The sequence below is a fragment of the Lacerta agilis genome, chromosome 7, assembly GCF_009819535.1.
Source record: "Lacerta agilis isolate rLacAgi1 chromosome 7, rLacAgi1.pri, whole genome shotgun sequence".
Lineage (NCBI taxonomy): Eukaryota > Metazoa > Chordata > Lepidosauria > Squamata > Lacertidae > Lacerta > Lacerta agilis.
This window is the reverse complement of record NC_046318.1, coordinates 76441693-76457397: the sequence shown is the minus strand read 5'-3', so window position 1 is coordinate 76457397 and position 15705 is coordinate 76441693. Positions and strand designations below refer to the sequence as shown.

At 42.9% G+C, this 15705-nt stretch overlaps 1 protein-coding gene across 1 annotated transcript in view; it reads left to right on the top strand.

The window, feature by feature from the left end:
• The window catches only part of LRRC6 (leucine rich repeat containing 6), a 37273-nt gene extending 23593 nt beyond the window's left edge, over window positions 1-13680 (top strand). The window contains exons 11-12 of the mRNA XM_033155873.1: window positions 2666-2751; window positions 13358-13680. Of these exons, the coding sequence (XP_033011764.1) occupies window positions 2666-2751; window positions 13358-13538 (267 nt within the window). The 3' untranslated portion in view covers window positions 13539-13680. The remainder of the gene's footprint in view (window positions 1-2665; window positions 2752-13357) is intronic.
• Window positions 13681-15705: the final 2025 nt, after the last annotated feature.

Here is a 15705-nt window from a genome sequence, read left to right as displayed (position 1 = left end):
GCTATCGCTCAACATCCAAAAAACCAAAGTACTGCACCAACAAGCACAAAACAAGCCCTCTGAAACACCACAAATCCAACTTAATGGTGTAACATTGGAAAATGTTGATCACATCTCCTACCTGGGCAGCTGTCTTTCCACATGGGCGAACATTGATACCAATATCCAGCATTGCCTGAAATTGGCGAGTGCAGCTTTATTCCGATTGAAGTGCAAAGTGTTTGAGGACCGGGACACTCACAGGGAAACCAAAATGCTTATATACAAAGTTATTGTACTACCAACCTTACTGTATGCTTGTGAAACATGGACCACCATAAACGCCATCTCCAACTTCTCAAAAGATTCCATCAATGGTGTCTCTGAAAAAATTGTTGGAAAGACAGGTGTACTAATGCCAGTGTGCTGGAAGAAGCAAAGATCACCAGTGTCGAAGCAATGATTCTTCAACATCAACTTCGTTGGACTGGTCATGTTGTTTGGATGCCTGGTTATCATCTTCTAAAGCAGGGGTCAGCAAACTTTTTCAGCTGGGGGCCGGTCCACTGTCCCTCAGACCTTGTGGGGGGCCGGACTATTTTTTTTGGGGGGGGGAGGGAATGAATGAATTCCTATGCCCCACAAAAAACCCACAGATGCATTTTAAATAAAAGCACACATTCTACTCATGTAAAAACACGCTGATTCCTGGACCGTCTGCGGGCTAGATTTAGAAGGTGATTGGGCCAGATCCAGCCCCCGGGCCTTAGTTTACCTACCCATGTTCTAAAGCACCTACTCTATTCCAAACTTAAAAATGGAAAGTGTAATGCTGATGGTCAACAAAAGAGATTTAAAGACTCTCAAGGCAAATCTAAAAAAATGTAGTATAAACACCAACAATTGGGAAACACTGGCCTGCGAACACTCAAATTGGAGAACAGCTTTTACCAAGGGCGTCATGAGCTTTGAAGATGCTCAAGCTAAGGACGCAAGGGGAAGAGGAAGACACGTTTGGCAAACCCTCACCATGATCAACTCCCACCTGGAAACCTATGTCCCCACTGTGGAAGGATGTGTGGATCCAGAATTGGCCTCCACAGTCACTTACGGACTCATTGTTAAAACTTTGTTGATGGAAGACATTCTTACTTGGCTACAAGTGATCGCCAAAGAAGATTTGTAAGAATTACCCCAAACAAAGGAGCTGATGAATCTCTAGTGAATCTGTACAGAATCACTTTGGGGGAAATGCATGAGCAGCATTGCAGAGTTGCAGCCTTCTTTGTTTCTGACACCAGATGCCCAGTTGATGACAAAGGAAAACATAAAAAATGAAGATAAATGTCTCCTAGCAACATCAGTTTTCACAGCTGTCCAGGTTTATCATCCAAAAAAGCAAAGTTCAGCAGATGCATTGGTAAGGAATGTTGCCGTACCCATCTTTTGATCAAATTCTTAAGGAGGCTTACAACAGATTGCAGTGATTTAAATAAAACAAGAACCAGCACATATACAGATAACCCAGCAGCCCTTAGTTTTCTGGCTGATGGACGGGACCAGAATGTGCAGTTCCCACTGGGAAACCAGTTGTAGTGCAGAGTTATTCCTGGCTGGGATGGAGGGGAATCAGCTCTCAGCAGCTTCTCCTTCTCTGTCTGATTAAGAGGACTAGGTTGGTCTTGACCTTGCCATGATATTCTTCCTGAGAGGCATGGGGTTTGACTTCCCAGTGGTTTGTCGTCCTCTGGCTGATGGGAGTGGCTGGCCAGTGTGGTAGCAGCCCTAGGACAACTTGGAGCCTAATGTTCCTCCCTATGTTTGCTTCCCTGATGGCTGAAGGTTGGGCTAGACTTCCTCTTGCCATGCTGTTCTTTCTTGGAGGTAGAAGATGTGATCCCCCAGTAGATCTTTGACCTCTGATGGATGGGACCAGGGTATGCCTTCTCAGAGTTCTGCAATACTAGGCAAACTAATAGGCAAATCTATTGTCCTTCAGATGCCATTAATAAACTAAATATCTAAAAATTAATGGCAGTTGAACTCTGAAAATCCAAACCTATAATTTATAACAAAAATATACAATTTCCACCATCAAATTGAATGATCATTAACATGCTGGTGCTCTATAATTCTGGGAACATTTTGTGCAGATATCTTTAGGATTTGCATAAAATGTTACTCAACTTGGAAGTCCAGAACAGTTTTTGCATTAGACTCAGAACATAAATAGCTTATTCTAGCCAAAGCGGAGCACCTCTAGGTCTCACTGATTTAAGTAAGAGAGAGAGGGTGAAGCATAGGCATAATTCTGCCATTGAAATCATTGGGTTTTAGATGTGCTTAATTTTGGCTGCATTGTGCTCCATGATTTTTAAAGAATGCAAAAGGTTTGGACCTCATTCTTTTTTAATTATTGTCTGCTTTAGGCAGCAAATGTAAGAGTGTGTGTGTGTGTGCGTGCGTGCGTGCGTGCGTGCGCACCCTTTATTCAGAAGATTTTATTTATTTTCAGTGCCTGGAGCTGAACTGAGATAATTTGTGCTCCCTAACCTTGATGTTCAGATATGGTGGACTGAAATGTTAAATAAACACATTTTACCTGAAGTATTTGTGTTTATAAAATTTTCTATCCTACAGAAAAATGCAACCTAATGATGAAACCAATATACATTTTTTTTTTCAGACTAAAGAAATAATCGTGGCTAAGCAAGAAGTATTAACTTCTAAGAAACCCTCTGACACCACTAAGCTTCAAAAAAATCTAAAAAGGTAATAGTTATGATTTATCTATCTAGCACCTCAGTTTTTATATATGCTGGAAATGGGTTTTTCAATTGCAAGGCTATTTCTTCCCATGGCATAATATGGAATAACAAAAATAAATATTGATTTGTATGAAATAAAGCTTTATATGGAGCCTTGTCCAATGCCTTTATAAACGTCTCCTTTGGTGGCCAACCCGAGAAAGTTCTTAGAGCTGCAAGTCAGATTTGTTCCATTGACTGTCACTTGGCCTCTTCTACAGCGTTATGAATTGAAGCTCAAATTCTTGATCAAGAAAGGACTTTTCAGGTTCTTCACTCTGCTAAGTGATATTTCCTGAGCGCCAGAGCAACTTAGGAAGAAACAATTCATCTGTTTGAATTCCATCTCATTTGGCCTAGGTTTTCTTTTAAGGGCTGATCATACTGAAATTTTCCAAATTATTGATCATGAACACAAGGCAGCATAGGCTCCCATGTTTGTCTTTTGTGTTCTGAACAAAGGTAACATTCTGCTAGTGGAGCAGGAAAACTCTGCACTAGATCATGTGTCATAGAATCATAGGATTGTAGAGTTGGAAGGGATCAGGAAGGTCATCTGTTCCAACCCTCAGGAATCTCCAATTTGAAACCATGCCTGACCCTGCTTAGCTTTGCAAATGTGCTAGCAGTTTAATTTCTGCAACACTAGATGGAGAAAGCTGGGTGTTAACACGAGGGCTGGAGGTACAGTTCATACTGGACCATCCTTTTGATGAAGGATGGGATAAAAATACTTTAAAATCAAAATCTACCAGAATCAGAGAATTGTAGATTGTCACCACCATCATTTCTGTGTTTGATATTGGACTCTCTTACGTGTTGCTGAAAGTTTTGTAGGGCACACTCAGTTTCTGTAGGGTACTGGGCCAACTCCTGTTGCCTCACATGAACTGACTGCACAGCCAATAATGTCTCCCTCGTCAAACCTGCACCTTGCAGAGAAAAATCTGTAGCTTTTGATTATCTGTCTCTGAAGGAGATTGACCATCATTATGGATCTTCTCACCGAGGAACTGAAATAAATAAATGAGGAAATCCAGGATCCTTGGAACCCAGGTTGAAAACCACTGCTTAGGCAAATGGCTTGTGGGGAAGTGATTTGATAACTGTTTAGCTTAGCATTTCTTGTAAAAAAAACAAAAACAAAAAACCACCCTCTGCTAGCCACTTTAGTTCTTCAGGTTTCTCATCCAAAAAAGCAAAGCACAATTGATGAGCTGGTGGAGAATATTGTTGGGAATGTGCCAGGAGCTTCATCTCTCTCTGTCTCACACCGAGAGAAGATTCTTGTAAAGCAGACTGGGTAATTCTTGTGGGAGTCAGTTTTAAGGGCCTTACCTTCAGGGTGGTGCTGACCCAATTGCTTCTTTGCAAAATCAAGCCCATCCTCATAGGGGTCAGTTACAAGGGCTTTGACGAGTAAATTTTATAGGAGCAAATGTTCTGCCTGATGCTGCATGGACAGCTTAACATGGATTGGAAGATCTGGCAGTGGGAGCTTGGCTACTTAACAGATTGCATAGATGTTTCCTCAAATCCAGAGGTGGATGCTGGAACGGATGGAATCATAGAATTGTAGAGTTGCAAGAGGCCACTAGGAACTTCTAGTCCACCCCCTGCAATGCAAGAATCTTTTGCCCAATGTGCGGCTTGAACCCATGACTCTGAGATTAAGAGTCTCATGCTCCATCTTCTGGTGGGACACTTTTGGTGGTTAGTTATACGCCTGCGATTCATTTTGGCCTTTTTCAAGGACTGATTCATTTGTGTGATTAGCTCTGCCCTGTGGAACTCTTTGCCAGTAGAAGTCCCAGCAGAATTCATCCCGGCCTTTTTTTTTTAAAAAAAAAAAAAATCTTTTAAAAACAGTCTTGTTCAGACAGGCCTTTGGAATGTTATTTTTTTAAAAAAACAAAACAACCAACCAGTATTTATTGATGTTTCATGGATGTTCACATTATATTTTTATGTTGTACATCACCTTGTTATGTTTTTTATGAATGTGCAGTAGATATCTAAATAAATAAATAATAATCCCTTTTATCGTTGCTCCATTTTAGCAAGGACAGTTCCTAAACATGTCAAAGAGTTGGCTTGAATCTCAACCCCCCCCCCCCCGGTAACCTGAGAGCCTCCAGTAGGAACACAGGCCGATTTTTAAAAACTTTAATTAATCATATTTATGACATGTACTGAGCTTAGGGAACAAGGTGACCTAGACAACATAAATTGTGACTAAGACCTTGTTTCCCTTGATTGATGTCTTCCTCTAAATAATACTTGTAAAGACATGTTCTTCCCGATCAGACCCTGGTTTTCAAAGTCATAGGTGTCCTTGCATTTCCAGTTCAATGGATGTTCTTCAATGGATGTTCTTCAGACTGCTGCTTGATTGCAAGAGTCAGACAGGCTCTTGGAAACTCATATCATATGTCTCTGTCTTAAGTATCTATTTCGCTTGTGTAACAACTATACTAAGACCTGTTCAAAGACCTAGATGGGAGCCTAGTCCTGTCTTCATCTGCTAGTCAACACTGTCAATCAAACTACTGTGCTATATTACAGGTGGGTAGCCGTGTTGGTCTGCCATAGTTGAAACAAAATAGAAAATTCTTTTCAGTAGCACCTTAGAGACCAACTGTGTTTGTTCTTGGTATGAGCTTTCGTGTGCATGCACACTTCTTCAGATAAACTGAGACAGAAGTCACCAGATCCTTAAATATAGTGAGGGAGTGGGGAGGGGTATTACTCAGAAGGGTGGTGGGAATGGGTGATCAGCTGATAGGTGTGGAAAACCTGTTGACGACTCTTAACGGCTGCAATTAGTCTTGCAGGGAAAGGCAAGGGGTGAGATGGCTAAAGATAGCTTTGTTATGTATAATGAGATAAGAATCCAGTGTCTTTGTTCAGACCAGGTTTCTCCATGGTTCTAAGTTTGGTGATTAGTTGCAATTCAGCCACTTCTCTTTCCAGTCTATTTCTGAAATTTCTTTGTATTAAGACAGCTACTTTGAGATCTTTTATAGAATGTCCTGGGAGATTGAAGTGTTCTCCTACTCGTTTCTCTGTCTTGTGATTCCTGATATCAGATTTATGTCCATTTATCCTTTGGCGTAGGGTTTGGCTTGTTTGTCCAATATAGAGAGCTGAAGGGCACTGTTGGCATTTGATTGCATACACAATGTTGGAAGATGAGCAATTAAATAGTCCTGAGATGGTATGTTTGATGTTGTTGGGGCCAGTAATGGTGTTGTCCGGGTTTATGTGGCAGCAAAGTTGGCATCTGGGTTTATTGCAGGCTCTGGTACCAGTGTCCATGTTGAGTCCTGTTGTTGTATTATTGTGGGTGAGGAGCTGTTTGAGATTGGGTGGCTGTCTGTAGGCGATGAAGGGTCTTCCTCCCCCACAATAATAGACTGGAAAGAGAAGTGGCTGAATTGCAACTGCAATTGCAAGTTGGTCTCTAAGGTGCTACTGAAAATAATTTTCTATTTTGTTTCTACTGTGCTATATGTACAAATACCGGTAGCTATACCAAGTCAGGCAAGATTCCTATAAAATCAAAATGGGGGGGGGCACAAATTCTGGGCCTGAACTGACCTGTCTGCTTGTGCAGACAGGTCTTGTAATCTTTTTATGGTCTCATGATTACTCTCAGTTAATAGCAATAACCTCACTGGGTGTAAAGACGAATGAGAATGACTGTAAAGCACTTAGAGGTATTAAGATCACTACATAAATGGCAAGAACCACAGAACACTAACATTTCATAAATGATATCATTTAAATAATAGTGTAGATTTAATGAGAGGCTGTGGCTTATACAAAATGCAGCATTTCATAGACTTCAGCTCCGACAAATGCTCCAGGGACTGTAATGGCAACCTGTTGCATTTGGGGAACAATTCAAATTATCTGTTGAAGGGAAGCCATAGCTCAATTCTGGGTTCAATTTCCAGAATCTCCAGTTAAATTATCTGTGTCTCAGGTCTTCAGAGGTGCTATAATACTGAATACTGGAAAAGCTGCACCAATGGTCTCACTCAATGTAAGGTGGCAGCTTCACATAGTCCTAATTTTGAAATATTAATTATCTGCATATCCAGGAAACAGATTCTCTCTTCCCCATGATATCACAACCATAATCATTATCATCTGCTTACAAGGCAGATAAACAAATTAAGTGGAAGAATACCCAAGGGAGAAGGACTTGCATAGAGAAAAAACCATACATTGTCCTTGCAAACTTATGACCCCTAGGAGGCCTCTCCTTCTCCAAGGCATTAGACCTCTCACTGAGAACAGAGAAAAAGAGTTCCAACCTCAGAGAGGGAGATCTGATGTTAGCTTCCCCCTCCTCACTGTCCTAGCAGCTTGCACTCCATGGAGCAGAAAACTGGGTGCACTAGGGACACATTGGGGGCATGGCAGGGAAAGGCTTAGATCTGAAGGATCCAGTGCCTTTTCAGTCCCCCAACATGCCCCCAACTGGAGATTGAATTACTCCAGCCCTGGAACTGGTGTAGCTCACTACTGTTTATTTTCATTCCATTAAGGAAAAGCAAAACGGGAATCCGGACCGAGAATTACAAAGCAGGTTCCTCCACCCTCATTTCTACCCTGCCACAGTGCAGCAGATAGACTGCTTTCTGTTTCCTCCAAGGCCAGTTTTAGTATTATATGGTAAATGTCCTTTTAAATTAATATTTTATCACAATATTAAAGAGTGGCCAAGAACATTCTTTTGGTGATCTTCTGGGCAGTCCAGGAGGACAGAACCTAGCACATTCATTTTCACACGGTAACGAAGAAACAACCAAGGACCTCACTTTCTTTTTAATACAGAGAGAGTGGAGATGCCCAGCTCAGAACATCCTTATTCGTCAATGGATTTTCACTAAGTATCCCACAAGGTTCTGTGGGGAAAGGACAGAACTTGCAAGAAGATGTTTGAATTTCTTGAAGCTAGATAAGAACTTACTTTTCAAGAAAAGGCACTCTTTTCTCCACAGGAGGTTTGCTGGTAAAGGAAATATATTTCAACGTTGTTAAAGGCATGAGAACAGAAGCCAAATGAGAGTTCCGACCTTCTTCAAGTAGGAGAGGAAAATCAGGTTGTTCCCAGCTGGGGGATACCATTGTTCTTTGGAAAGATGTGTGATGGCCTGTGAATGCTGCCCCCGATACCTGGCATGCTAAGAGAAAAGGCTTGGCTCTCAGCTTCCAGGTGCTTGATACAGTATATAACACCTCAGAAGTGCTGGTGTTTAAAGACTAGATGTTCCAGCAGGCTGCTCATGTCTGCAACGAGGCAAAAAAAAATTCAGGTTGGTTTGAGAGGTGGGTAGTAAACCCAGGTATCATTGCAATTCAGCGGCAGGTGATGTGGCCTGATTTTGTAATCACAATATGTTAGCCTGACCTTTTTGTGTGGTGGGCAGTTAGTAGACATGGCCCAACAGGCCCATTCCAGACAATTGCATTGCAGTACTTTGGTACGTCCAGAATTTCCTTGGGCAGTGGGGGACGGGATGGGAGACGATTGCAGTTCTTTCCACAAGACTTTGTAGTACCCAGCATCATCCTCCCATGTTGTAAAAGGGCTTGAATTTCTGAACATCATAAAGCTTCCAGTAATCTTTCTGAAGGAAAGCACCTGAGCCTTGAGGTCTGAATTACGACCAGCAATGAACATTGTTGCTTTTGATTTCGTGTGCTTTCCGCGTCTCCAGAATTAGATGGTGTGTATATATATAATGTAATAGCAGAGATAAGTACGTATAGTGGTACCTCGGGTTAAGAACTTTATTCATTCTGGAGGTCCGTTCTTAACCAGAAGCTGTTCTTAAGCTGAGGTACCACTTTAGCTAATGGGGCCTCCTGCTGCCGCGCAATTTCTGTTCTCATCCTGAGGTAAAGTTCTTAACCTGAGGTACTACTTCTGGGTTAGCGGAGTCTGTAACCTGAAGCGTCTGTAACCCGAGGTACCACTGTATATTGCAAGTAAACATAAAGTCTGTTGAACAAAGTAGAACCCAATTCAATTTCCCTGAGCTACGTTTCAAGTGGCTATAAAGCATTGTTGCCCTTTTCACTGTGGTCTTCTGGCACCATTTCTAGATGATGGACAGAAGCTCCATTGCGAGTCAGGCTAGGAGAGCGTTGGGATGGTGTATTTTATTTTGCTGCTGCTGTTACAGATAATAAATGCTCTTGCCTTTGGAATCCTCTCTTGTTTCTGTTTTTCATAACTTAGAACATGTTCACATTTACAAAAAAAAAGTAGGAGGTAAACTATTGGAGGTGGCAAACCCCTTGTCTCTTTGGTTTTATCTATATGTATATATGTATGTATGTAAGTTCAAATAGGGACGCAGGTGGCGCTGTGGGTTAAACCACAGAGCCTAGGGCTTGCTGATCAGAAGGTCGGCGGTTCGAATCCCCACGACTGGGTGAGCTCCCGTTGCTCAGTCCCTGCTCCTGCCCACCTAGCAGTTGGAAAGCATGTCAAAGTGCAAGTAAATAAATAGATACCGCTCCAGCGGGAAGGTAAACGGTGTTTCCGTGCACTGCTCTGGTTCGCCAGAAGCGGCTTAGTCATGCTGGCCACATGACCCGGAAGCTGTACACCGGCTCCCTCGGCCAGTAAAGCGAGATGAGCGCTGCAACCCCAGAGTCGGACACGACTGGACCTAATGGTCAGGGGTCCCTTTACCTTTATGTTCAAATAATCTGAAGAAGTGTGCATGCACACGAAAGCTCATACCAGGAACAAACTCAGTTGGTCTCTAAGGTGCTACTGGAAAGAATTTTCGATTTTGTTTCAAATAATCTGTACTGGAATGGCAAAGAGAAAGATGAACATGCAAGGTGCTTGTAGATATGGCTCATATATGGCTGGGCTGCCTTTACTCATGAAAGGGAGCAGGTGGCGCTGTGGTCTAAACCACTGAGCCTCTTTGGCTTGCTGATCGGAATGTTGGCGGTTCGAATCTGCGCTGTGGATTCCTGTTGCTCTGTCCCAGCTCCTGCCCACCTAGCAGTTTGAAAGCACGCCAGTGCAAGTAGATAAATAGGTACTACTGCGGCAGAAAGGTAAATGGTGTTTCCGTGTGCTCTGGCTTCCGTCAGGGTGTCCTGTTGCGCTAGAAACAGATTAGTCATACTGGGCAAATGATTCGGAAAGCTGTCTGTGGACAAATGCCGGCTCCCTCAGCCTTAAAGCGAGATGAGTGCCACAACCCCATAGTCGCCTTTGACTGGACTTAACCATCCAAGGGTCCTTTACCTTTAACTTTTACTCATGAATACTTTTCTTTCATATTTGTGCTATTACAGGTATTAGGCATTCCTATCCCAGTCCCACCTTTTAATCCTGTGGCTTCACAAGGAAGGTGCCAGGCCTTGTCCAAGCTCAAGGACAGCCTGCAGGTGGGGTCAGATTCTGGCAGACATAGACAGCACTAACTGCAGCTTCTGAACAGACTACATAGCCCTACATGGAATGCTTAACAGTTGTTGATCCCTTAATGTTAGCATCTCCTTATGTGTCGAAGCATTTTCGACGACTCCTACAAATGGAGCCAATCTCTCCTGGTAAAATTTAGGATGCCAGGATGGGCAGCAGCTCATGGTGCGTGCAGTTGCCAATGCTTCACCAAGCACATTGTGTTGTCCTCAGGTTAAAACAACTACAACACTGGTCCAAGTAATTGTGATAGGATGCTAAGGACATCCTCGTCTTGGACTCTAGTTTAATTGTGATATCCAAATAGGACTGGATAATGATTTCAGATAGTTTGGGGAAGTTATGCCCAGACATGGCATAAATTTGTCAGGGATTACCAAACAGCCAATGTGGTTCTCTTCACACCCACCCACCCCCACAATTGCTTTCCAAACTTTGCTAAACAAGTCTTTCAGTTTCTGGTTCCAAAAACTGGAATCAGAGTTGGTTAAAACCAATTTGCTTCTCTCTATCGTTTTGGCTTTGCTTGGAGCAGTATGGGGTTGGATGGTTAGTCAAAATATTAAATTACATGATAGATGCAGAGGTGTGGTTGTAGAGTAAGTGTCTTTAGAGCCTGCCTAATAATCTGAATCAGAATCATAACACATTCTTGCAAATGAGCCAGGGAGACAGCAGTTAATTACCTCTCAGAAATGTCCATTTGTAGTGTGCCTACCATAATATTAAATCCACTTTATTAAACTTGAACAGCATGAAAGATCTGTATGGCTAAAATGTGTTCAGCAAAAGAGGGGGGTGATTGAGCTTCTGCCTTTCTCACTAAGGGTGAAACTAAACGTGATGTTAATTACATGAATGCAATTAACTTGCAAGTTTCTGTTTTGTTTTTTTGTTATGCATCCTGCAAGTAGCTGCTGGGTTGCCTCCAGACTGGGCAAGAGGGCAGGGAGTACTGAAGGAAATTTAGCTTTTTCTCTCCTTGCTGTAGGTACCAGCAAAAATAACTCATCCACAGCTAGGAGAATCAGTGGGAGTTTCCCTTGAAGTGCAAATACTTTTAAAAGTATCCATGTTTAGATCATAACAATGCGTGAAAAGCACCTAGCTTTCTCCTTTCGGTGTCTTCTGTGTTGTCATTTCGGCCAGTGAATGACTTTTCACAATCCTGCAGTGGAACTTCATGATTGCTTGTTTGTTCTTTCTAGATAGAGAGAACAAGCAGTTGTGAAGCTCCGCTGAACAGTGACTCTGAGAATAAATACATACTGCATCCAGTGGAAGACTTCATTTGTTGTTGCATTTCACTGTGGGCTCTTTGGCTGGGGAGATGCCACAGATGAACAGTCGGCACTGCTAGATAAAATTGAGGAAAAAGAATGCATAGTTGCTTTTTGAACACCATAAAATTAAGTTCTGTTTGCATGTTCCTGGCATCATATTATATAACTAATTTTTAGGCACCTAGTCAATATGTAACTATTTACATGTCTTGGTGGCCTTTGAATTTGTGCATTTATAAATTTTCCTGACTGCTTTGCATTGCCATTTTGTCTTTTCTCATTGGTTGCTGTTGCTGACACTGCTGGACAGCTCCCCTATCTGGCTCGGGATGCTGTATGTGGCGCTGTGGTCTAAACCACTGAGCCTCTTGGGCTTGCTGATCAGAAGGTCGGTGGTTCGAATCCCTGCGACGGGGTGAGCTCCTGTTGCTCTGTCCCAGCTCTTGCCAACCCAGCAGTTCGAAAGCATGTCAGTGCACGTAGAGGAATAGGTAATGTTGCGGTGGGAAGGTAAACAGCATTTCCATGTGCCCTGGTACTCGTCACAGTGTCCTGTGCTCCAGAAGCGGTTTAGTCCTGCTGGCCACATGACCCAGAAAGCTGTCTGTGGACAAACGCCGGCTCTCTCGGCCTGAAAGCAAGATGAGCGGCTGCAACCCCATAGTCGCCTTTGACTGGACGTAACTGTCCAGGAGTCCTTTACCTTTACCTTTCACCTTATGCAAGGATACCATCCTGAAATGTATGAGAGCACCATTTCTGATCACCCTCTTTTTAGTGTTGTTCTTCCAGCAGTAGGTAGTGTGTGGTTATAACAGCAAGCATGCCCTGATGGGCCAGATGGAAGAATGGCCAGTTAACTGGGCCAGCTCCATTCTTCCCAGTTGCACAGCAAGATGACAACCCAAGCAATGGAACTGTACTGGAGTGGATTGGAACATGCTTCCGTATATGTCTAGCCTGTTTTGCAGCAACTTTGAGTTCATATTCTATGCACCGAGCACTCCATGTACATACTTTCCTTGTTGCATTGGCCCTGACAAATGAGAATAGTGAATGCTAATCTGTTGAATGCTGTTTTAATTTTGTTGGGTGTGAAGGTGGAACTCTTAGCAGGAGATGAGCTTAGGTACTACTGTTTTTTACTGTACAGTTTTGAATCTCATTACTTAACAAAAGGACATAGAAATGCAGCCAGCTGAAATAAGCAGGAACTGATATAAACATACCATTCAATTTAAATAGCAACTAGTGTTTTGTTTGTTGTCAACAAAAGGTTTGGTTTTTATCACTGCTTTCCAGCATTTTTGTGTAATTGGGATGTTGAGAAGGATAAATTGCTGGAATGAAGCAAGTGAGATACATCTGCAATGAAAATAATGTATTTAAAATAGGTGCTTTTTCAGAAGCTGGCAAATTATACCTTGATGCATATTCTTGATGCAAAGTAAGTATCTGGATTAAAATGAGTTTGAAAAATATGAAAACCAGTGTTTGTAGACCTTCTATGTATTAAATCGTATATGGTTTACATATGTGAGTAAACCTACGAAACACACACAAACACTTTGACTTGTCCTGGTTTTAGAACCATTCTTGATTTAACATTCTTGATTGTGAAATTGTTGTCTCTGGGGATTTGAAGAAGCTATAGGATGAGCCCCTATCTGTCTTGGATAAAATTGTCCAAATCCTGCTAACATGGATAAATCTTAGAAGTCTTTTCCAAGTGAAATGTCTTTTAGTCCATTTTATATTAAGATAAAATAATGCATATAACTGTTTTTATATTATTATTATTATTATTATTATTATTACAGAGATGAGTGTACAGAGAAGCTGGAAGTGGACCCTAGCAAGTATTCATTCCCCGATGTAGCAAACATTGTCCAGGAAAAGGATCGGATTGGACAAGGGCCTATAAGACTTCAGCGGCAGAAAACTGTAGATGCTAATAACATGAGCTTTGATGATGACCCAGATGTTCCTCCTTTAATTTGAAAGATTGATATGGAGTTTCTTTTGACTTTAGAACACCATAGAACTGTCTAAAGATAAGTGCCTTGCCTTTTAGCCGATTCCCTTATTCTGTTGTACAAACAAATGGATGTGCTTCTCTATAAACCTATCTACTTCAGCTGTCTCTGGTGGTAATTGAATCCCTGTCGGAGTGGAGTTCTACTTTACTAAACAGCACATCAGTTCCAAATTGCGCGTGCCTTTTTCACATACTGAGCTTTGCCAGCATTCTTACATCAACCTTGGAGATGGTGTGAATTATTTTCGGGGTCTGAGGCAAATCTCCCTCTCTTGCATGTACTGAAATGGCCTCAAGACTCAAGGCCAGACTTGTTCTAAGCAGCTGAGGTGGGGAGGGGGACAGGAGGCAGAGCAAATCCATGTTGTATCTTTTCCTGCAACGGTTTAGAAGGGAAAGAGAAAATTTTGATCGTGGTTCCAAAGTTCAGAGTCAAGGGCACAGTGGTGAACACTTTCTAGATGTGGGGCACTCATCAGAGTCCTAGCCAAAGCACCCAGGCCGGTAATTTTTTTTGAGCTAGTGGGATTCTGATCAAATACTGGAAATGGGTATGGAAAGATGGCTGCAAAGATGGGTTATAAATGGTTGGGATGGGTGAGTTAGCCTGCCTAGTTAGCTTTGCCACTCCAGCTTTCTCTTCTTCTCTCTCTTTTTTTCTCCCCTGCAATGCCTTCCCTTCTGTCTCTGCTTCCATGAAACCTACACAGTGTCTCCGCTGTTCCTCTGGAAAATCACTATGATTACTATTTACTTCTACAAAAGTACACTAATTCCTGAACTGTTAAGTGAGGTGAAGGAAGTCTTGTCGCATTCCATGTTGCAGCAGTTGGCAACTAGATAGGCCAGTGAACTAAGCCAGTGCAAAACACCTAGTTGGGGGGGGGGGCAGCCTGGCCACAGCACACATTCCACAGCACACATTTTCTCCCTTCTTCCTGCATCCCCAGTCCTAGGCAGCATCAGCATTGCTGAGACAACTCACAGACAAAAGGAAGTGGTTGGTCATAATCCTTCCCTCCCTTCCCTTCCCTTCCCTTCCATTGCCCTCCACCACTTCAGATTCACGGAGAATCGTGCAACATGCCCGATGTTTTCATATCAATGGGATGAGTGGAGATTAAGCCCAGGGGGGTGAAATCATCTGTATGGCTGCTTAGCAACCACACAAACATCTTCTATGCTTCCTGCTAACCTAGATACCAAAATGAACACTTGTGTGGTTGCCTAGCAACCACACTTGTGATTTCCACCCCCATTTCACTCTCCCCTACCTTTCTAGATTACCTTTACCAGCCCAGTTGAAATGAGCGGAACTGTAAAGTTGTGGCAGCTCCTGCCGCTGCTGCTGGCCTTCAAACGACGATGGCAGCATCCCCGGAGGTGGGAGGGGATAGGGGCAGTGGACAGCATCGGACTTTCCCATCCTGTCAGTGCAATAATGGTTGCTTATGCAATGGAGCTTTCTCTCCTCTCCTTCCCCTGCTGCACATACCCCACCCCCTCCCCAAATCTGCTCCAGAAGGTTGGGGAAAACCCCAACCCCAAAAGAGTTTAGGGTGTGTGTGGAGAGGAAATGGGGGAAATTCTAGCTGCACATGCAGAAATCCTTGCACTGGTGGGAGGCTTAATGGATACAAACCATAACCTCACCCCCTTTTTTGCTCAGTATCACCCTGTGGCTAAGGTTCTGCTCATGGGGGAACCTGTTGCCAGTCCCCTGCCTTAGTTGGTTGCTAGGCATGCTAATAGGGCTAAGATAACGGGGAGCATTGGATTAACATCTGCAGATCTCACAATGTCTCCTAAAGGCAGGGGGAAAGCATTGCCACTTTGCCTTGTGTCCTCGGTGCACTCACGGTTTTAGACATACTACCATTATCAATCTGAACTAAAGTATTGGAACAAATAGGCCAATAAGCTAACTCAGTTTGCGGCAGTTATGATTTCCTGCAAGACTTGGCCTGATTCTCTCTGAAGTGGTATACCTGTGTCAGCGCTGCAGCATCTGAAGAGGGGCAAACATCACTCTTCCATGTCTGGGAGAAGTATTCTAGCCTATCCTCCTTCCTGACACTCCAGTTTTTGTTTTGTGCAACTCAGAGATGCAAGTGATCAGTTGTGCAACAC